Source organism: Vombatus ursinus, unplaced genomic scaffold (assembly GCF_900497805.2).
Source record: "Vombatus ursinus unplaced genomic scaffold, bare-nosed wombat genome assembly UNPS02005459.1, whole genome shotgun sequence".
NCBI lineage: Eukaryota > Metazoa > Chordata > Mammalia > Diprotodontia > Vombatidae > Vombatus > Vombatus ursinus.
In genome coordinates this window covers 6,106,446-6,130,994 of record NW_020945237.1, presented here as the reverse complement: position 1 = coordinate 6,130,994, position 24,549 = coordinate 6,106,446, and the positions used below count along the sequence as shown (strand labels likewise).

Genomic DNA, 24,549 nt, shown 5'->3' with positions numbered 1-24,549 from the left:
ATCCACCTCTGTAGGACTTAGCTCCTAAATCAGGGAGAAGTTGCAATATGCTTTGGTAGAGAGAGTTTCTTTACTTGGAGTTGATAATACTGACAAAAATCAGTAATCCTTGGTGTATTTTTCTATTTAGAAATTACTATTGGGGCAGCTAGGTGGTACGGTGTATAGAGCCCCAGCCTGGAGTCAGGAAGACCTGAGTTCAAATCCAGCCTCAGACACTTACTAGCTGTGTGACCCTGGGCAAATCATTTAATCCCGATTGCTTCAAAAAAAGAAGAAAAAAAAGGAAAGAAAGAAGAGAAAAGAAGTTACTATTTAATGCTTGTTATTGTGTCTAACACATAGTTGTTGATGTTGAATCATGTCTGATTCTTTGTGACCCCATTTGGGCTTTTCTTGGCGAAGATACTGGAGTGGTTTGCCATTTCCTTCTGCAGCTCATTTTACAGATGAGGAAACTGAGATTAAGTGACTTGCCCAGGGTCACACAGCTAGTAAGTGTCTGAGGCTGGATTTTGGTAAGGGCTGTTAAGCAGTCCCCTGAATTTGTCTTTTTGAGTTGCCATATTTTCCAGAAACATTAGATCCAGAGCATGCAGAAGACCCTGACTGTGTCAAGGACGAAGCCCTGTCCCACCTCCAGCTAACATAATTTGTTGTTTGCACCTCAAGATGGACTCCCTGTGTGTCCTTGGGGAGCAAGACAGGTGCCAACCAGTCTATGCCAAATTGGGAAAATGCTTGTGCATTACACAGATCCTTTACAGATAAGCCAACCCTCTATCTTCATAATCTAGCAGTTCCCAAAGGAAAAGAATCTGGCCTTTCTCCTCCCCTTCAGGAGGGGTTTTGTCCTTTTCCCCACCTTTCCCTTCCCATACCACACCCTTTTCGATTTTCTTCCCCTTTTCTTGTACTGTCACAAATATGCAAACTTCTGTAAGGACTGTGAACCCTTTGGGTTCCACATGCATGTTCATTTCTCTTGGAATAAACCTGGTTTTCACATAAGTCTCATGACATTGTGATTGCCTGCTGACAATCTGAACTCAGTCCTTCTGACTCCAGGCTCAGTGCTCTATCTACTGTACTACTAGCTGCTCTAAGACACATAGTAGGCACTTGATAGATGCTAGTTAACTTGACTTTCTTTTTATTTTATTACTGTTCTTATGATTTCATTAATGTAAGGAGGTCCCCCATGAGAAACTTTTTCTATAAATGCAGATAGTCTCCTGTTCTACAATTTAGTGTTAGAGCTGCCTTGGTGCACGAAGAGGTTAAATAAGTGTCTTGACCAGAATCACACAGTAGGTGTCAGAGACAGGACTTGAACCAGGGTCTTCCTGAGTGAGGTCATCTCTCTCTATTCACTAGCCACATTGCTGCTTCTAGTGCTTGGTTATGTGATATAAATTAGACGTGAAATTAGTTATTTGATGTCATCAAATCATAAATAGCATTTATATAGTGCTTTCAGGTGTATTAAGTGTCTTGCATATATTAATTTTATTTTACCCTCACAACAACCCCGTGTGTGAGGTAGGTGCTACAGTAATACCCATTTTACAAATGAGGAAACTGAGCCTTAGAGAGGTTTAAGGGACTTGCCCAGGATCCCACAGAACACAAAAGCTTTTCTGTCTTGATCTTACCAATAGCACTAAATGCTTAAACTCTTTAGACCTTTATTTACCCATCTGTAAAATGGAGGGGTTAGAATAGATGATCTATAAAGTCCTATAAAACTGTAATGAGTAGAGACACAAATGGTGAAGTAGTGCCTGGCAACAGATTCTTTTGTGCCTAAAAATTAAACTTAATGACTGGGCTATTACAATTCTAAATTTGTTTCTCAGAGAGAGAACTGTTTGACCCTGGCCTAAGGATTCTTGGATTTCTGTTGCTGAAAATTCTGCACACAATTTCAGCTTTACCCTGAACTGATCACTCAGCTTCCAATGGGACTCCATGTAATCACAAATTATTGCTCTCTGAGCTGCCCAGGGCATGGCCCTATAATCACTTATCAGAAACATTTGTGATACTCAGTACATGCAAAGGTATGAAGGCTGCAGATGGAATTTTATATATGGGTACAGCAAGTTGATCAGCTTGGCTGAAATATAGTTTATAAAGGGGCAATAGGTTGAAATTAGACTATGAAAGGCTGTAACTACTATATAGAGGAATTTGTCATTTGTCCTAGAGGGAATAGGGAATCACTGATGGTTCTTGAGCAAAGGAATGGTATGTTCAAGTCTGTTCTTCAGGGACATCAATGTGGCAGCTATGTAAAAGACATTCTAGAGAAGGGAGAATTAAGAGGCAGAGAGACAAATTTGGAGATTGTTACAATAATCTAGGTATGGCAGGGGTGAGGTCCTGAACCAGGGTGGTAATTATGTGAGTAGAGAGAAGGGGATGGATGAAGGTGATTTTGTGCAGGTAGAACGACAAGATTTGGGAAAAGACTGGATATGAGAAGTAAGGAAGTGGGAAAAGTTGATAATGATTCTCAGGTTGTGAACCTCAGATAGTCACCTAGGGAGGATGGTGATATCAACAGAAATATAAAAGTTAGGGAAATGAGTAGGTTTGGCCAGGAAAATAATGAGTTCTGCTTTGAACATATTGAGTTTAGATGACATTGGGAGTCCAGCTGAAGATGTTTATCAGGCAGTCAAAGATATGGTACCAGGAGAGAGGCCAGGGTTGGTAGGTTTCAGAGTCATCTGCAAAGGGTGGTAATGAAATTGTTGGGAATAGATGAGATGACCAAAAGAGAGAGACAGAGAGATAGAGAGAGAGAGACAGAAATAGAGAAAGACAGAGATAGAGACAGAGATAAAGACACAGAGGCAGAGACAGAGAGAAGATAAGAGCACCCAGGAGAGAACTCTTGGGTACATAGCTATAGTGGGACAGGACACGGAAGATGACCAATGTCATGAAAACCTAGAAAAGACAGAGCATCTGGAAAGCGAGGCTATCTGCAGAGAGGTGAAGAAGGTGACGACTATGAAAAGGTCACTGGATTTGTCAATTAAGACTTGATCATTGATAACCCTGGAGAGAATTGTTTTAGTGAAGTTTCGGCATCTCAAGTCAGATTGCAAGGAAATGGAAGCAAAAAGTATAAACTACCTTTTTTAACAGTTCATTGATGAAAAGGTAGTAAATCTTTTAGGAATTGGAGGGTCAAGTCACAACTAATTGAAGATAGGGAGATCTAGGTATGTTTGTGGGCATCAGGGCACAGGCCAGCAGATAGAAATTAAAATTTTCAAAGACAAAGGGATTAACAGTTGAGTGTTCAACAATAAGAAACGATTTAAAAAAATGTTCAACAATCATTTTTTAAAGTATCTATTTTGTGTCAGGAACTGGAGGAATATATATAAAATGGAATGTCATTCTCCACTATTCATATTATTGTAACAATCCCCAAAGTATAGATAAGACGTTTGCCCCTTAGAGAGCTTACAGTCTATCGTATACACAAATAACTGTAATTCAAAATAATATGCAAATATGAGACGTTTTGAAGATGAAATAATTTGTTGCTTGGAAAGACTGTGCCAAACAAAACTTCCTGAGATTAAATGTTCAGGTTTGTTTTCCAATTGGAAATCTTTCTTTTCCCTATACAGTGCATTGTTAAATTTCTGTACATTATCATGCTGTACAAAACCTGCGCAAATCTCTCAGATTGTGTGAGATATTTTGTTATGCTGTAGAATATAGCATGCTTGAAAATCATAGAAGATGGAGAGATTAGTTAGAAGATGTTAGTACAAGTTGGAGATTTTATCATACTCTTTTCTATCATTTCATACTCTTTTACCCCATCTCTCCTTTTCACCAATCAGGTTTGTGGTTTTTCACTCTACTTGACCTCCCCACCCCCACCCCATATTCAATCAGTTTGTCAAGTCTTGTGGTTCTACCTCCACAAAATCTCTAGCACCAGTCTTCTACGCACTTGTATGGTGGCCACCTTAGTTCAGGCCCATCTCACTTTTCACCTGGACTGTGGAAAGAGCCTGCTCACAGGTTATCCTGCTTCCACAGGTAGCTCTAGAACCTAGAATCGGAAAGTTGTTGTTGCTGTTCGGTCATTTTTTTTTCAGTTGTGTCTGACTCTTCATGACCTCATTTGGGGTTTTCTTGGCAAAGATACTAGAGTGGTTTGCCATTTCCTTCTCCAGCTCATTTGACAGATGAGGAAACTGAGGCAAGTAGGGTAAAGTGATTTGCCCAGGGTCACATAGCTAGTAAGTATCTAAGGCTAGATTTAAACTCAGGTCTTCCTGACTCCAGGCCAGGCCCTCTATTCACTGCTGTGTGACCCCTGGGCACATCATTTAATCTTTGTCTGCCTCATTTTCCCCAATTGTAACATGGTGATAATAATAGCGCCTGCCTAGCAGGGTTGCTGTGAGGATCAAATGAGATAATGTTTGTAAAGTGCTTAGCACACTCTCTGGCACAAAGTAGGTGGTATATGAATGCTTATTCTCTCTCTCTCTCTTCCTTTCTCTCCATCCCCTTACCTTTTCTCCCCCTTTACTAATCTTCCACATAGCTGCCAAAATAACCTTTGTAAAACACAGGTGTGACCATTCCACTCCCTTGTTCAAGGATGTTCAGTGGCTGCTTATCACAGACTCTTCAGTCTAGCTTTTAAGCCTGTTACAATGAGGTTCCAGCCTCCCTTTCTATACCTAGTTCCCATTATTTCCCTTCAGACACTGGTTCAGCCCAATGAGCCTACTTGTTTTGAGAACATGGCATTCCATTTCCAAGCTCCATGATTTTGTACAGGCCATGCCCTATACCTGGGGCACCCAAACTTACTTTTCACCTTGGTCTCTTAGAGTCCTCAGCTTCTTTTAGGGTGCAGCTCAGGTACCGCCTCTTAAGGAAAGCCTTTCCTGGTCTTCCAAGCTGTTAGCGCTTTTTCTCATTCTCCTTTCTCTCACTTCTCTCTTTCCTCTCTCTGTCTCTGTCTCTCCTTTCATATCTCTCTCTCTTTCCCTTTCCCCCTCCCTCCTTCCCTCCCCTGCCCTTCAAATCATCTTGTATACACACACACATTTTGTACCCCCTCCCAGTAGAGCAAGTACCATTTTGTCTTGGATAATACTTTGTACGTAGTAGGCACCTAATAAAAACTTATCTGAGTTGAATTTTAACCTTCTCAATAAAATTTGAAGTCAATAGTAAGGAGTTCTAAAGATTTACTTGAATTAATGAGTATTTGAAGATGTTTTCCCCTCAGAATATTAAGTAATTAAAAAGCCCCGCATGCCATGCCCAATAATGCTATATATCATTGTCAAATAGAATTTCCCCTTAATGATGCAGTGGATAGAGTGCTGATCCTAGAGCCAGGAAGACCTGAGTTTAAATCCCACCTCAGACGCTTACTAGCTATGTGCCCCTGGGCAAGTCACTCTATTTGCCTTTATTTCAACTGAAAAATGGGGATAATAATAGCATCTATTTTGCAGGGTTGTTGAGAGAATCAAATAAGATGATATTTGTACAGCACTTAACACAGTGCCTGGCACGTAGAAGGTGCCAAACAAATGCTTATTCCTTCCTCTCTTCTGTTTTACTATCAGAATCTTAATAAGATGAGTAAGAGTGTTTCCTATAATGAGATTTAATTTTTGTGTGCTTCTTACATCTATAACAATTTCACATATTGATTTTATTTAAATAAAACAAAATGTTCAATGACCTTCTGATGATAAACATCAAAGGAGACATTAAACAGGGAGAAGCATGCTCACCAAAAGGCGTTTCCTTATTGTGAGGAAAGAGGTCCAGCGCAGAGTATAGGAAAGTTCAAGAGGACTCCCCTGTGGACAGGGAGGTCATCTGAATGCTTTTGTTTGCAAATGAGATTGTGTTGATTCCTTTAGTCTCGCTGATCAAGTTCCCAAACGTTGCAAAGCCTCTTAGACAAGACCTATGATCACTCAAAAGCATTTGGCGCATCCATTCACAAAGGGAACACCAAGTGGATAAAGAATGTATATCGTCCAGGTTACAGCTTGCATGTGGATAGGCATTCTATATACAGAGAGAGATTTTCCATCAGTATGTACTATAAGAAAGGATGGTTGCACATAGCTATATCCCCTCTCCACCTCTTATTTCACATGCTAATCCTAGACAGCAAACATCCTAGGCTGATGTGTCTATTTGGTTTCCCTTTTGCAAAATTATCTGATTCAGTATCTCCTTGTTACTACTTCCTTTCTTGGGACATGGGGGATTATGTGTACACTGTGTTCTGTCTTTAACCTTTGTCCCTCGCCATCAGAGCACAGTTAATTTTACCATAGGCAGTTTTTTCTCAAATATTTATAATCTTGCGTCTCCCTCTTACTTCCCTTCTTGCTTATAAGTTCTCATATCAGGAAAAATTGTGATAATATTTTTGTCTTTGGCCTTTTATCGCAGATGTTGAGCATTTGAGTTCCATTTAGGGTTATAATCTTCCACTTAAGGTTATACTCAGATGCTTCATTGTGTCAGGTGGTGAGCCTGGGGCCTGCTATGGCAATAGATCACAAACCCTAACAGGTCCTAGCAAAATGGGAATGACTTTGAGTGTGGGCCCTTCGTTGGGCTGTGAGCATGTTATCCAAAGAAGTCTAAATTTGGAGATTCGTGTTGGCACAATGACCGCTACCAGGGGTAATGTTTCTCAGTCATAGCAATGCATGAAGGCCATCAGTTAAAGTCTGAAAATAGAAGGATTGGGCAATGTATCATTGGAGGGAGGACCCACCCTGAAAGAAGCGCAGGACCTTGTACTGACATTGTATAAAAATGAGCCCCCAAGATAATGAAATGGGATCTCAATATACTTTGTTGTACTTGGGGACTATCATTTATTACATTGTTTCCGTGAAAAACGATTCAAGATTCCAAATGACTGACAGCTGTTAGAACCTGATCTATTAATAATGAACTTTGAGGGAAACAAGATGCTTTTCTTACAACCTTGGAAGGGTGGGTACTGCAAGTATTGTCTCCATTTTACAGAAGAGGAAACTGAGGCTCAGGGATGGTAGGTAACATGCTTTTGGTCACATAATGAGAGAGGGAGCTGGGACTCCAACCAAATATCCTAACTCCAAGGCCAGTGCTTCCCCCTAATATACTACACTCCCTTAAGATAAGAACTATTTCATAAGATGAGAAATTTAGGCCAACCATAATATTATAGGATCTCAGATCTCCCACTGGAAGAGAGCTTTGAGGCAATCTAGTAGGAAACTGAGGTCCAGATGTCCTTTAAAAACTTGTGTCCTGGGGCAGCTAGGTGGCACAGTAGATAGAGCACTGGCCCTGAAGTCAGGAGGAGCTGAGTTCAAATCTGGCCTCAGACCACACACTTGACACTTACTAGCTGTGTGACCCTGGGCAAGTCACTTAACCCCAATTGCCTTAAAAAAAAAAACAAAACCAAAAAGCAAAACAAACAAAAAAACTTGTTTCCTTTTCTTACATCCAAATACAGGCTTTTATCCAAATCTGTCTGACTAATCTTTCTTTCTCTCCTTCCATTGGCGAGAAAATTATGTGAAGTTGATCAACTCGCTCATGTATTATAGAGACAATTTAGCTAATAGGGAAAAGTCATGATTGCCCTGTTCACTAATGTCAGTTGATAAATTTTGTACATCATTATTGGGGTGCCTTTTTCTCTACTTCACCCCAATAACCTCTCTGCCAATTGGAATCCTCATGTAACAAAGAAATATAATTATGGAGAACAAACTGACTTATTGACCATATTTAATAATATGTGCCCTCTTTGGCATCTCTAGTTCGCTACCTGTCTAACGAGAGGAGGGAGGTATGTTTTATCATCATTCTTCTGGAGTCAAAATTAGTCATCGTGTCGAATTGAGTTCTGAGGTTTTAGTGTTGTTTTCCTTTAGGTTACTATGCCCATTTTGTGTATTGTTCTCTTGGATTTATTTGTTTCTTTCTGTATCAGATTGTATAAATCTTATTTTTTTCAAATTATTCATATTAATCTGTTCTTATGGCATAATATTGTATCATCTACCTATATCAAAATGTATTTAACCTTTCCTCCATTGATGTTCATTCACTTTATTTACTACGTTTTATAACCACACACACACACACACACATACACACAAATACTGCTATGAATATTTTTGGCATAAATACATCTCCTCGGGGGCAGCTAGGTGGTGCAGTGGATAGAGCACCGGCCCTGAAGTCACGAGGACCTGAGTTCAAATATGACCTCACACCAAACACTTGACACTTACTAGCTGTGTGACCCTGGGCAAGTCACTTAACCCCAATTGCCTAAAAACTGAAAAAAAAATACATCTCCCCAACCCCCGCCCTGCCCTGTCATAGTCTTTTTTTTTTGCAATGTTGCTGTTCTCGGTTTACTTTTTGACCTCCTTGAAGTACTGTCTATAGTATTTGTTAAGGAAAGCTAACATCACATGAATGATATTTATCTTTTTGGGTTTACTAATGATAAGATTGCTTAAACTGCTAAGAGGTTCAGGGAGGGAGCAGCTGTCCTCCTATTTGAGGCAAATGCTTGGCAACGGTTAGAAGTATATAGAATGGTGCTGCTGATTATAAAATGAATCATCTCTACTTTTCGCTTGCTGGCAGTGACTCATTAAGATGAGAAAAATAACAAAGAATACCATGGTTCTTGCTTAATAGATGTTGTCTTTTTTAAAAATACATGCCAAAACAACAACAAAAGAAATCTCTTCAATTTTACCGTACATTTCTCTGTCATGATTTTTACCATCATTTTTCAGTTTTCCAAAATGCTGTTGAATTTTATAGGCACTAGAATAAAACTTTAGGTTCTTAAAGTTGTTTTAATCATTTTGAAATGAAGACCAAACATAAGAGTCCTTTGTTTTTTTTAATTTCAACTAAATTGATCACTAATGTCTGTATATACTAAAGGAATACTGCTGGATTCAGTCAGATAACTCTAAAACTTGCAACAGCTTGGTTTCTTTATAACACCTTTCAAAACACTTCACTCAAAGGAAAGTAAATGAAAAGTATTTGTTGTTGTTGAGTTGTTTCAGTTATGTCCAACTCTTTGTGACTCCTATTTCAGAGTCTTCTTGGCAAAGATACTAGAGTAATTTACCATTTCCTTTTCTAACTCATTTTACAAATGGGGAAACTGAGACAGTTAAGTGTCTTGTCTCAGGTCACACAACTATTAAGTGTCTGAGGCAGGATTTGAACTCGTGACGATGAGTCTTCCTGATTCCCAGCCCAGTGCTCTTATGGGGGTGTTCGAAAGTTAGTACAACTCATGGAAGGGGAATGATTCTATCCCTTCTCTAATACTTGGAAGGTCATTCTTTAAGGAGATAACTGGTTCTGTGACCCTTTTCTTCTTGGGTGTTTGGGGGCAGGGATGGTTGTTAACGCCTCCATTCCATAGTGTTGAGCGTTTTTTATCCAGCTTTTATAGTCACCCTGCTCTCCAACACAACTTCTCAGTTGCTGTAGTCCTACTATGGATATTCTGCCTGAACTCACAGTTTGGATTCTAACAATACCCAGCTATTGAGAACAGCAGGAAGAAGTCAGGGGAGGAAAAAACCTTTGGAACTACAGCCATAAGAGCCACAGTTGTTCAACAAAGAGAAAAGGTAAAGAAGGACCTCAGATGTACTAGTTGCAGGTACCAAAGGATTATAATATATGAAATCTTGGTGTTGTTCAAAGAACACATAGGCAGTTGACTATCTAATCAGTGAGGAACCAGAGAGGGATGTTATTTTTTCTTCATTTTCATCCTCCTTTTCCCTCTACCACTTCTGAGGTCCTGATCTCAAATACGCAACTTAGGGCCAGCTTTTCAAGATGGGGAAATGTTGCCATCCTGTGGAATTTGAGAATATTGGTAAAGATTGAATTGGCCATGTTATATAGTTGTGCAAGTCTTGGTTTAAATAGGATCTGTATTTTGATTTCCCCAACATTTAAATGCTCTAAACTTTCCCAATTTCTCTTTTATTCTGGATTGTGAAACAATTTTTTTTTTTACAAAATGAAACAGCTTAATGGAGGACTTCTTAATTAATGGTAGTATTTCTGTGTGTGTGTGTGTGTGTGTGTGTGTGTGTGTGTTTTGCTTATGTTCATTACAACCACTGCAAAATGAGATGACAAAATATCTCATGAAACCATATTTATTGTGGCCTTTGGGCATATATTAACACCCAGCAGTCTCACCTCCTTTATTTGCCTCTCTGAGGAGAACCATTAGCCTTCCTTCCATTTAGCTACAACTTGCTGCTAACTTCTAGTTTCATTCATAAAAAGGATGTCAATAATGATATGATTAATTTCTCTCCCAGTATGTCAGTTTGGTGGTTGTTTGACAAAAGATACTCTATTTAAAATACTGACAGTTAAATGAGTTTTTATAAATGGTACTAAACCCTATATGATTCTTAAGACTATAAACACTAAATATAATGGGGTCTAATTTTCTAAGTAGAAATAGGTAAAAGACTTCTTTGAGGTAGAAGAAAGAATGTCTTTTAGAAAAATATTTGAGTGCTAGGTGACTTTTAAGATTCTTTCCCCCTTTCTAGAACTCTAACATTCTGTGATATTTCTTAGGCTTAGGACTGAAGATTGACAGCTTACTTTCATGATAGAACTTCAACAGATGGCCAGGGTGGATTAATGAAAAGAGCTCCAATTGGCATCAGAAAACCAGATTTCTAATCCTTCATCTGACCCTATCATTTGAGCTCGGGCTAGTAGCTTAACATCTCTAACTAGTTGTTTTCACTTCTTGAGGTTGATGATAATGACGCTTGTTACCTATCTCATAGGGCTGTTGTGAGGACAATACTTTCTTTTTAAAAATGGTTTTATTCATTTTGAACTTAAATATAAAAAGACAAAAAATTTCATGTATATAGCACAACAAAAAGGAGAATTCAATATGAAACTATGAATCTCCATTTTGCATTGTTTACTTTTTTTGAAAAACTATATAATAAATACCACACATAATTTTCAAAGCTACACTGCTTTTCTGTTCTTCCTTCTGAATTTTAGTTGTTTTTCTCTACTGTGCACTTTTTTTCTTTCTCCTTCTCCACCCCATGCTAGAGAAGGCCACCATTAGACACAGATATGTAAGTATATATGTATGTATATACATACATATATATGTAAACATACATATATGTGTGTACATACATACATATATATATATGTGTCCAACTATGCTATGTATACTTCTGTTTATCAGTTCTTTCTCTGGAGGTGCATAGTATCTTCCTTCATAGGTCCTGTGAAGTTGATTTGAGTATTTGTAATACTCAAAATAACTTAATCTTTCACAGTTGTTCTTCAAACAATATTGCTGTCATTGTATACAGTGTTCTCATGGTTCTGCTCATTCCACTCTTCATTATTTCATGCAAGTTTTTCCATGTTTTTTTTTTTTATTCAACCAGCTCATCATTTCTTATAGCACAGTAGTATTCCAGAGGAATTGTCCTCTGGACAATTTTATGGATTTTCCAAACCATAAAGCAATTGTAAATTTTAAGTTACTGTTATGAGTGGTAATATTTGGTTCTCTTCTTCCAAAAATGTCAGTGTGATAGAATTTCAGAATCTCAGATCTGGAAAAGACCTCAGAGGTAATCTGGTCTAATAATATGCCTGCCAGTCAATTCCAGGCAAAGTGCTAAGTGTAGGAGATGCCACAAAGGCAAAAGCATCGACCTAACCCTTAAGGAACTCACATTCTAATAAGGGAGATAACATGGAAAGAATTGTATGTGCAACATATGTAGAGTGTGAATGAAAGACAATTCTCAGATGGAAGGTACTAGCAATGGAAAGGAATGGGCCCATTTGGGAATTCTCTGACTCCCAAGTGATCATTTAGCCTCTGATTGAAGACCTTCAATCTTGAACATTACCTAAAATATTATCAGCAAGTAGTTTTATTTTGTTTTTTCCCTAAGAATGATTTTTTGTTGGTATTGTGAGTTTCGGCAGGTCATCTTTTGCTAGCTAAGTATGTGTTGTTGAAAAATCAAATTCTAATGCAACAGAAAAATTGACGTTATACCACTTTGCTGCCTTATCTCCATATAACAAACAGAATAAGCTAAATACCTTTTTCGATACTAAATGATTTTAATATAGAGTATAATTTGGAAGAGCTAGTACCAGGGTCTTATTGATGTCTGTGTCATGCTTTAAAGATAAGACTCAGTTTCCTCTGCAAATGTATGGCTAAAAAGGGAAAGTCAGGCTCTAACTAATTAAGTTTTACTGATGATTGTAGCAGGGAGAACAAGCTAATTTAATAATCTTATGACTGATCCATGGCAACAGAAGCAGAATCAAAATTCTGAGTCATCATCTCCTTGGAGGCAAACTGTAAAAGTGGAAGCTTCAGGACCTCGAACGGATGGAAGCCAACCTCAGCCCGTTACTACTAATAGGGTATATATACCAAATGCAGGTCTGATGCATGCAAAACAGGGCTCAGGATATAGATGTTTTTTCCCTTAGAGAAGGTAGAGGGTAGTTGAGGATTATAAAATTTTGCCTTTTCACAGCAAAAAAGCATTGGAAGGGAAAACAACACTACAGAAAGCTTGAACCTTATCATTCCAAGAACATACATAGAGGAAAATGTCAAGAGGACAGAAGAAAGATAGAAAATAAAACAAATTTGCCTTTCAGAAATATATTTTCATAATGACTGATAGCAGAATCCCCAAATTTGGACCTTAACTCCTCAGTCCCCAATGCATTATCTGAGGATGCTGAAATGGCATTTAGAGAAGATTAATTGGGAAATTATTTAATGAAGATTTAAGATATTGGTAATTAGTGACCACATCTACAACTCTGTGAAAATCAACATTTGTTTGTCTGATTTTCCCAATATGAAATTGTATAATAATTTGCTTTTGTTTTTTTAAGTTGTAATATTTTTCCAATTACATATAAAACAATTTCTAATCTTTACTTTTTGTAATTTTGAGTCCCTAATTCTTTTCTACCCATTCTCCCTTACCCTCTCATTGAGAAGGCAAGCAATTTGATAAAAGTTATACATGTGCAGTCATGAAAAACATATTTCCATATTAGTCATGTTATGAAATAAAACATAGACCAAAAAAAAATAAGAAAAATAAAGAAAATTTAAAATGAAGTATGCTTCAATCTGCTTTCAGATCCATCAGTTCTGCTTCTGGAGGTGGATAGCATTTTTCATCATAGGTCCTTCAGAATTTTCTTAGATCTTTTTATTGCTGAGAATAGCTAAGTTACTCACAATTGATCATTGTACAATGTTGTTACTGTGTACACTGTTTTGGTTTTGCTTACTTCACTTTGCATCAGTTCACTTAAGTCTTTTCAGGTTTTTCTGAAAGCATCCTGCTCATCATTTCTTATAGCAAAATAGTGTTCCATCACTATCATATATTACAACTTGTTCAGCTATTCCCAAATTGATAGGCATATCCTCAATTTCCAATTCTTTGCCACCACAAAATGAGCTGCTATAAATATTGTTGTACATATAGGTCCTTTTCCTTTTTTTTTTTTTAATCTCTTTGGGATACAGACCTAGTAGTGGGGTGGGTCAAAAGTATGCACACTTTTATAGCCTTTTGGGCATAGATCTAATTTCCTGTCTAGAATGTTCACAACTTCACCAACAGTACATTGCTGTCCCAATTTTCCCACATCCCCTTCAACATTTGTCATTTTCCTTTTCTGTCAGATTAGCCAATCTGACAGGTGTGAGATGGTATCTCAGAGTTGTTTCAATTTGCATTTCTCTGATCAATAGTAATTTAGGGCATTTTTTCAAATGACTATAGATAGCTTTGATTTCTTCATCTGAAAACTGCTTCTTTATATTCTTTGACTATTTATCAATTGGGGAATGACTTGCATTCTTATAAAATTGACTCAGTTCTCTATATATTTGAGAGATGAAGCCTTTATCAGAGAAACTTGATGTCAATTTTTTTCTCCAGTTTTCTGCTTTCCTTCTAATCTTGGCTGTTTTGTTTTTATTTGTGTAAAACCTTTTTAATTTAATGTAATCAAAATTATCCATTTTGCATCCCATAATGCTTTTTATCTCTTGTTTGGTAATAAATTATTCCCTTATCCTTAGAGCTGACAGGTAAATTATTACTAATTTCCTTATGGTATTACCCTTTTTGTCTAAATCATGTACCCATTTTGACTTTACTTTGGTGTATGGTATGAGATGTTAGTCTATACCTAGTTTCTGCCAAACTACTTTCCAGTTTTCCCAGCAGTTTTTGTCAGATAGCAAATTCTTGCCCCCAAAGTTTGGATCTTTGTGTTTATCCTTTCTGACCTAATCTATTCCACTGATCCAACACTCTGTTTCTTAGCCAGTACCTGATTGTCTTGATGATTATTCCTATGTAATAGTTTGAGATCTGGTATGGCTAAACTGCCTTCTTTCACATTTGCTTATTATATTTTCAGAGAAAAACTGAGCATTTTTTTCCCTTTCACTAATGAGAGTGGCAAGCTATTTCAACAATCCTCTTTTTTTCCCTCTCTCCCTCTTTCTGAAAGGAAAATAAAGCAAAATCTTAACCTAAAGGAATATTGTTGTGAGATCATCTGTGGGAACACTTCCTGTGCTAATTGAAAATGATGTAATCAAAAGTCTTTTCCCTCTCTAAAGTCTTTTCACAAAATCGAAGAATATCAGAATTGTAAGGGATCTCAGAAGGCACCTAGTTTACCTTCTACCTGAACAAAAGATCCCTCTATAACACCAAGGAGCCAGCTAACCTCTATTTAAACAGAGGTTACTATCCCCTACTTCCTAGGGATAGCCTACTCCATGTTTGGACAACTCTAATTCAAAGAAAGTGTTTTCTTATACTTAGCAACTGTCTATATGAAATTTACCCACTGTTCTTAGTTATGCCTCTGGACCCAAGCAAAACAAATCCAACCCTTCCTACATGTGTCAGCCCTTTAGATACTTGAAAACAATTATCATTCAGTTATCAGTTAAACAAGCATTTCTAAAGAATCTACTATGTGCTAATCATTGTGAATATAAAGATGAAATCAAAACAGTCCCTACCCTCAAGGAGCTGATATTCAAAGGCTTCTTTTCTTTGGGCTAAACTCTTCAGTTTCTTCAACTAATACTTGTATGACATAGCTTCCAGCACTGTCACCATCTTGTGAACCTTCCTCTGGACACATTTTAGTGTGTCAGTATTCCCCCCTAAAATGGTGTACCCACAATTCAACTGGATGTGGTCTTAATTATACCTTTGTGGGCAGCTGATAGCATATCTTTTCTTTTTAAGTGAGGCAATTGGGGTTAAGTGACTTGCCCAGAGTCATACAGCTAGGAAGTATTATGCGTCTGAGGCCAGATTTGAACTCAGGTCCTCCTGACTCCAGGGCTGGTGCTCTATCCACTGTGCCATCTAGCTACCTGTGATAGCATATCTTTGTCAGTTGACATGATGGCCCTCAATTTTTTTTTAATCCTGAAAAAGCATATTAATATTTGTGAGGTATATCATAGAGTTAGGTAAATCCAGTTTATGTTTCAAGTCACTAGAGGAGGGGATGGATGCTTACAGCATATATGTCATAAATAGCACATGAGCTGATTTTCATGAGTATGGTCACTTGCTGCCAACACACTCCCCCATCTTTGATACTGCCTCCTATGATAATAAGAATTGCTCCACCTATGAACATTACTGGCAGCTTCTGAATTGCTGTCAAGCTCTCAGCCATTTCCCTCATGTCCACTTGTGAGTTGGTCAGCTCATGTGCCAAAGTAATAGTAGTAGTATAGTAGTAGTAGTAGTAGTAGTAGTAGTAGCAGCAGCTAACATTTATATAGTGCTTATTATATGCTGTGTAAGTATTTACATTATCTCATTTGAACCTCACTGCTGGAATAGGTGCTGTTATTGTTCCCATTTTACAGATGAGGAAACTGAGGCAAACAGGTTAAGTGAATTGCCCAGGGTTACACAGCTAGTAAAGGTTGCTCTGTTAGAGGAACCAGGCTATCTGGAATACTATTTTAGTAATGATAGATGAAATCTAAATGGAGAGTCCTGCCTTCACATAACTTCATCAACCCTAATACTGGTATTAGAATACTGGTACTAGAATAGCAGATAGTCTCTTCATTTGCAAAGTAAGAAGGTTGGACTGGATGACCTTCAAATCATAGTGATAACTATCAGTTTATTGATAGAGTTTTAAAAACTTGTTAGAAAAGCAATTTGCAACTGCTAATTGTCCTCAAAGAGTCATAGATCTTGGATAAGTTGGACCCCTCAAAAAAGCAAAAGATGGACAGCCATGTGCATTGTACCATGCTCTAGTTGAGTTACTGTGGCCCTTCTTTCATTCAGCAATAATATTGTTTGAATCAGGTTGCTGAGTAATCTTTAACAAAAACAGTTTTTGTTATCCGCCTATTAGGATTCTCTAAGTTTTCCTTCCCCCTCTCCCCCCAGACTCCTGTTTTGGTTTTCTGCTTTATTTTTGGAAGATAACTGAGTTAAATCATTCCTAGGTTGTTACTGAGCTTGCATACTGGAAACTACCTACATGTAGTTGATATTTTTCCACATTTCTATCACTACTTTTTTTATTTCATTTGTAACATTCTTAGAGACAGCTAGGTGGATTGGTGGTTAGAGTCCTGGGTCTGGACTTAGGAAAACCTGAGTTCAACTCTAGCCTCAGATACTTACTAACCAATCGTGTGACCCTGGGCAAGTCAGTTTACTACTGTTTGTCTCAATTTCCTCAACTTGTAAAATGGGAAAAATAATAGCACTTACCTAACCAAGGTGATAGGTGTGAGGATCAAATGAGATTATATCTGTAAAGTGCTTAGCACAGTGCCAGGCACATAGCAGGTCCTATAAAAATGCTTATTCCTTGCCTCCTTCTTAAGCTAGAGCCTTTCTTGTTTCATTGGAAATAAAATACCCTTTGGGTTTTTCTCTCCTAATCCCAGAGAAACATTATCCCTTAGTGAAGTCTCTGAGGAGACAGTGGGCAGTCTTTCACAAGCACTGCTGTGCAGCGATCAGAAGGGACAGAATTAATCCACGTTTCAGGGAGGAGCTGCTGCCCACCTCCCCTTGCCATCTATTTTTTTGCTGTATGTTAACATGCCTGTTTAAAAGATGAGTTGTTGGGCTTCTATTGATGTCAGTAGGCTCACCTACCATTTCAGAACAGTGGAAACAAAAGCACTCTCCATCTGAATGTTCACAGGACTGTGCTAAAGAATAATGATTTAAGATCAAGACAAGAGTTAACTACCCACCTCACCAATCAGTGGCCTTCCCCAGGAGCTCTGGATGTCAATGCTGTTGCCTTGGATACCTTGCTTTACCGAAAACACAATAAACAGTGGGATGAGTAAGTGGAATGCTTTTTTTTCAAACTAATTAAAAATTTCAGTTGTACTAAGATCATATGATCATCCCTTTGTTTTGAGGCAATGGGGACAGTCTGAATGTGGAGGCAAAACACTAGGATGCACTTACAAGCTGTGTGATTTAGGGAAAGGCACTTAACGTCTCTGAGTCTCAATCAAGTCATCTGCAAAGTGAGAATAATGCTTATTGGACTAACCGTCTCCCAAGTTTGTTATAGAAAAGGCCATTTGTAAACCTTAAAGCTCATATATGTATACATATATATATATATATAATAACCATGAGTTATTATGATTTTGATTTTTCAACTTATCTTCTGAGTTCAACATTAGCTTAGGACTATGGGATGAAAATGGGACAGGGTACAGAACCAGTTACAAGAAAATGCCTTCCAGTGATTGGAGGGGCTGGGTTGAATGGGCCATTGTTTTCAAGCCAAAGCACCCTGGGGAAGTGAATGTGTAGGTAGGGGTCAATATTGTATCGACTTCCCACCTCTCTCCTCTATTCAGTTTGAGAAAATGAGTAGTCATACAGTATGAATTTGGGTCTAAGGCACCTTTATAAAATTGTTGAACTCATGGCTTTGGGGTCATAGTTGCCTGAAGATTAATTTTTCTGGGAGTTTAAAGGTACCAAATTGAATTGATTAAAGGTAAGGCAGAAAGTCTTCTCAGTAAAGAAGTCCATTAGGCAATTAGGTCAAGTAATTTTTTTCGCGTATCCAGGTTGAGAGCAATGCGGACAGTATGATTTCCATACCATAGCTTTCTTCTGTTCAATATGGCTGGATGGAATGGCAACAACTGTAGAATACTGGATAGCCTTTCCTATAAGTAGCCTTTCTTTACTCATGTAAAATGAGGGGGATGAATTAGTTGATTCAGGTAGGTTGGGTGGCCCAATGGAGAACCAAATTGGACTTGCAGTCAACAAGACTGGAGTTCAAATTCTGGTTCAGACACTCACTAACTGTCCTGCCTCATTTTCCTCATCTATGAAATGGTGATAATGATAGCACTTCCCTCTCAGAGTCATCGTGAAAAATAAATGAGATAACATATGTAAAGTGCTTTGCAAACCTTAAAGCTTATTAATAGTATCATCATCATCACTATTATTATTAGATCTCTAAGGTCTCTGTTTATTCTAAATCTTAGGATTAACTAGGTCAGTTTTGCCCAAGTATACCTTGCCATAGACTATTTACTCTCCAAAGAAAGAATGTTATAATTGTATTTAGAGTTCTAAGAGAGGTCAGTTTGCTTCCTGAGCAAATGGACCTGGACCAGTGCACAAATATCTCCGTTGCCTTCTCTTATGCGTTATTTTCCCAGCTTTTCTCAACATAAAATGCCTGCTCTCTTCCAGGTGGCATTAGAAGATGTGCCTCCAATTAAGTCATCCTTATATTTTAAAGAATGGTTTCTGAATTGTCTGGATAGAAAAAATTCTCAGTAACTTGTGTTGTTTTACCTGAAGATTCAGCAAAGGCTTTCTCCCCTGGGTGCTCCTCTCCAGCTGAAGGCTGTTAAATTTGCCTGTGATTGCTTGTGCATGGCAACTGGGCCCCTTACAACTAATCTGTAAAGGCATTCTGAAGAAGAGAGGTGACTTTCACAAGTACACACTTTTGACCTGCTCAACAGTTCTTAACTAAAATAATTGTTTTAGTTCTAGTACCAGCAGCTTTAATGGTCTACTAAAGTCTAAGAGTTTTTCCCCAAGAACTCAAGACTCCACTCACTTTTTTGTGAGAGCAGCATTTCTATACCTCCTATCTGTTCTCAGACTCAGCAAGGCCAGGGTGATTGTCAGAAGAAAGGGAATCCCTATAACTCCAGTTAAGCCCATATTAGAGAGTAAACTTGACCAAATTTACAGGATGTGATAGTCAAACATGGAAGATTGTCCAGAATGGATCTCAAATGTTTATATAACTTTAGTGTGGGAATTTCAGTTTGTTAATTGGCTTTTTAGGTCTTTGATGTTCTGGCTTATTTAAGGATTTCTTTTTGAATAGTTAGTCACTTGGAAAATCTTGGCTTTCCTTAAGCTTCTTTTGGACATATTCCTTAAAATATTAAATTTAGATTACAATGAATCTTTAGAATATCCTTTTTTTCTCCAATATTTTATGTATATATATATATGTATATATAATGTTTTATTACTTTATTTTAAAATAAAGATTATTTTTTGTATTCTGAATTTAATGAATGCCAAAAAAACCCTACCATATAGAAAACATAATTGAAAGGGGATCATATGTGAAAATCTGAATCTCTATTACATATTGCTTGCTTTTTCCCAATTTATTTTCAGTTCCAAATTCTCCCCCTCCCCTTCCCCACCCATTGAGAAGGCAGGAAAAACAAAGCCCATTAAAATATATATAGTCTTGCAAAACAAGTTCCCACATTAGCAGCATCCTAAAAGGAAAAGAACATATGTTTTGATCTGCTGAGTCCAGCACTTCTCTGTGGAGAGGTGGGCAGCATGTTTCATGATGAGAATTGTGCTTTTTGGCGTGTTGATCAGAATTCCTAAGTTTTTGAGAGTTGTCTTTACAATATTGTGGTTATTGAATAAACTGTTCTCCTGACTCTGCTCACTTCACTTGGCACCGAGATGAGCTGTAGTGCCACCATATTTCCCATTAACATTCTAGTTTGTCCTTTTATCCATATCCACATTTGTCAAATCTTCCTTCTGCTTCAGATTGAATTGCTGTCGTGTAACTGGCAATTCTGAGTCCCATTATACTCTTCATGGTCTATCATGGAGATCTTTTATTTATCCTGACAACTTATTGGTGCATAGATCATATCACTTAAGATGTATGGGGTTACTGGTCCGCCATTTGTATTCATCACAACATAGCCTACTCAAAGATAGGGAATGTGTATCCTTTGCTGCTTTTGATGATGAACTTTCCACGTTTTGCAAAAGTCCTGTTTGGTTTGTACAATTTGCATTGCTTCACCTCACACCTCCTATTTGATTTTTCCATCCTGACCCAATCCTTATCACCTTTTAGCATCCTATCAGTAGATTAAATGAACACAAACATCTTCCTCTTACGGCAATTGTCAGCTCATTCTCCAAGCATATTCCTTGAAATTCAAACCAGAAAGCAAGTAAAAGTGAGGCATAGTGTATGAGCTTATGCACATGTTGATGCACAAAGGTATATAAAGTCTTAATTTTCTGCATGCAGATGATATCCTTTGTTGATTATCTATGGAAAATTAAATTTGTGCTAGTTCTTCTCCCTTGCCCACTGTAAAACTCTGAATGTACTATCTCAGCTACCCAGCTGGTGTGTGTTTGGCTAATACAAATGAATATTAGCCTGTGCCAAACCATTAGGAGGATAAATCACTTAGATTATCCACACCTCAGATCCCCTCCATTAGTAGAGATAATTAAACGTTGTCTAAGTGTATATCAGACCTATGCATACATATGCAAGTTTCTATTCCTGGCTGTTTTATGTTGTTTTCAAACAAAATGTAAATTAATTAAATTAAATACTTGGTTTTGGATTTTAAAGGAAAGTCTCCTATCTTGAAGTTACAGGGCATAGGCCACAATTACTACAAACATGATTTTTGAAAATACATACTACTATAAGTACTGAAACGGAAGAATGTATGATGTTTAAGGCCTTTAGTCTTACCTGAGGATGTAGGCATCTAATTCTTTTTTTTCTAGTTTGTGCACTCAATGTTTATGATTAGATTAATGTCTGATATATTAGATTGATTAAATACCAGGCTAGTGAGATAAAGGTTTAGGGATCATTTCTTATATCAGACCATTGCAATAAGAGAAACTTCTACAGCTAAAAATTACACGCTTACTATGGACAGGTGACTCATGAATGAGGGCTAGTAGTCACAAAGGGAAATGAATGGATACTTTAGTATCAAAGACATACTTAAGGAAGGGGGACAAAGACTTTGCCCCCAAGTCACTGGAATGTAGAGGGTGCAGGAATTTAATTAAAAACAACTGAGTTCAATATCTAGTTCCTGATTAGCTAAAATAGGTAACACCCACTATTATTATTTATTAACACCCATCTACAAGCCACTATAGTGACTAATTCTCCTTTAGGTTCAATTAATTTCTTTAAATTACTTTTTTTATTTTCACATCATGAATTATGAAGTTGATCTGAGGGTATTTTTCATGTTGCTTACCATTGGTGCATATCCTGTTACTTGCCCTGGGTACCCAAAAGGCTCATTATTATTCTATTTGTCACACATTTACAATTGCTATTAGAACGAACCCAACTCATTCCATTGCAAAAGATAAATCAATCAATAAACACTTATTAAGTGTCTATTATGTGCCAGGTACTGTTTTGGATGTTGGGTCAGTAGTGGAAAATTGTATGGATTAATTCTAGTGTTAATATCTTTTATGTACGTGCTTCTTTAGGCTAGTAATTTTCCTGATTGGTGTTTCTCTATTTCAGTATTTATCAATGTAAGTTAACCTTGTAGATAGTTGCTAAAGCCCCCAAAATCTTAAATGAGTGATCAGGTTCTTAGACGTAGCAACTTGTCTTCCAAAGTCAACTCTCCAACCATAATGGACAATTCAGCTATGTCAACAGAAGGGTGTCTTACTTAAATGGTTATTAGAAAATGAAGAAGGCTCCTTTTCAATTTGTTATTTGCTATTGATGATCACCTAGGTTTCTGAGAAAGATTATGCTTTTGGACCATCAGTACTCATTTTAAAAATCCATATAATTCTCTTCACATTTCATTCAGTCATTGTACGTTACATATGTATGTTTCTGGAGTGTATGGGGTGTTCAGGGAGGATTAGCACCTCTGGTGGGAGGGTTTGCTGAGCCCTTTTCAGGGCTCTCATCCACCTTTGGTGTCCACCTTCACACAACTCTCAAATATGACTCCAAGAAGCTGTAATATGCACAGCAGCTACAGCTCGGTGGGCCATCTTGGCAGATGGGTTAACAAGGTTGAGGGTAACTGAACCCATCAGTGAGTTAGGGGGTGTCTGTCCCAAGCGTATGAAGACTTCCTTGCCAGAATGGGCAGATGAGAACACCATGAAGGCGGCTAAAGCAGGCGTTGTAGAGTGCTTAGAACCTGGTCACATGGAAAACACTAAGGTCATCCACTGCATCCCAGGCCATTGCCAGTTGTCTTCAATCTTGCCACTGGCTGACAACTTTATGCAACTCTGCCTCACTTAAATCCAATTCACTCACAAGTCAAGACATCACCCCATGATGTCATTGATCCTCTTCCAAAATGAAGGACAAACATCACCACCACCTATGTTTCTACATAGCTGAGTAGCATGGTCTGTTTGTTTCCTTTTAAAAAGCATTAGCAATTTTTGAAGGATAAAATAAGTATAATAAAAGTGATTCTTTTAAATTAACCTTATGATACGTCCCTTGAAGGCCTACTGCTAGATCCTCATTATAGTGTCGAGCTCACCCTGGGTTCATGAAGACTACTCTAGCGAAACAAGTTTTGACAGCTTCTCACAAGCTCGAAAGTGTTTAATTATAGACTCGGTTACATATTGTGTATCTGTCTAAGGACCAACTTAGCTTAGTTAAGACAGATGTATTGATAGATTGGCTACTGGTTGACAAGTTTTTGGTCACAATAATTCATGAAGATAGTTTCTTTACATGTACTGCCTTGGCAGATGTAATAATTTATATTTATGTTAAATTTAAGGGGCAGCTAGGTGGTGCAGTGGATAGAGCACTGACCCTGAAGTCAGGAGGACCTGGGTTCAAATCTGGCCTCAGACCAAACACTTTACACTTACTAGCTGTGTGACCCTGGGCAAGTCACTTAACCCCAATTGCCTAAAAAAAAAATTTAAAGAGAACTTTTACATACATTATATTATCTGAGGCCTACGACAACCTTAGTATTGCTAGTCCTGTTTTATAGGTAAAGAAACTGAAGCTCAGGGTAGTAGAGCCAAGACTCACACCCCCTAGGGCTTCTGAGTCCAATTCTCAGTGCTGTTTCCACCATACTACTTTGCCTTGCCTTCTCTATTTTTTCTTTCTTTCATAATCAACCAGCTAATAATGTTTTGTTTTGTCAATAAGCCTATTTTACTTAAAATAGCTAAAATACTTATTTTTCTGTTGTTATAAATACCAATGAAAAGGAACATATTTTTAATGGTCCGTCTTTCCCAATCAGGCTAGCTATTGAGTTGTAGTAGAACCGAAAATATATTTTCCTGATAAAACTCTATTGTCTTATCAGCAGAACCCTGTAACAGTAGAATTGAGAAGGATCTCTTTTTATACTTGAGAAGCTTAGAAAGCTATTACATAAGAAAACGAGAGCGCCGCTTTCACATACTGGTAAAATTCCTCCATTACAGCAGCATGTGCTTCATTTCTAGAAAGCAAAAAAATGAAATTACTTTTTCTTTCCTAATAAAACCCTTTCATTTTTCCTTCTTAATAAAATCGATCTGGAGAACATGGACAAAGGCCATTTAAAATGCTGCTGTGGGTCACTTGCTGGGTTCTGCCTACAGAAAAATGGTGGGCTTTGCTTTTATAAACTGGTTCTTTACATTGCCATTCTGGGGCCTTTTGATTAACTTGAGTTTTGATGAGCAGGGATATATTTAACCTTTCCTAGTATGTATTTATTACAGCTAGGATTATTTCATCATGCACATATGATGGAGAACCAGTTACAGCAGAATAGAATTCAAGTTTTATCTGCTTTGCAATGAAGTATTTTATATAAGATTACTCCCCATGATTACTGGAAAAAATACAGTATATTTGGATATTTTTTTAAACTGAGGTTTAACCTTAAATATATGTTGAGCTACTTAGATATGGAAATAATAAAAAATGACATATAAAACAAAGTAGCTAATACCAAGGTACAACTTTAAGTTTTATATTGAAGCACTAAGTGGGGGAAATGTTTGGAAACTTTCCTGAATTTACCCT

General features: G+C 37.6%; 1 protein-coding gene across 3 annotated transcripts in view; it reads left to right on the top strand.

Annotated features, from left to right (window-relative positions):
• The window catches only part of RUNDC3B (RUN domain containing 3B), a 123,558-nt gene that overhangs the window by 91,618 nt on the left and 7,391 nt on the right, over positions 1-24,549 (top strand). For 2 of the 3 annotated variants that reach the window (XM_027847933.1, XM_027847932.1), the window contains one exon: positions 17,386-17,532. The exons of the other annotated variant lie outside the window; for it this stretch is intronic. In XM_027847933.1, the coding sequence (XP_027703734.1) occupies positions 17,386-17,532 (147 nt within the window). The remainder of the gene's footprint in view (positions 1-17,385; positions 17,533-24,549) is intronic. 3 annotated transcript variants of the gene reach the window in all.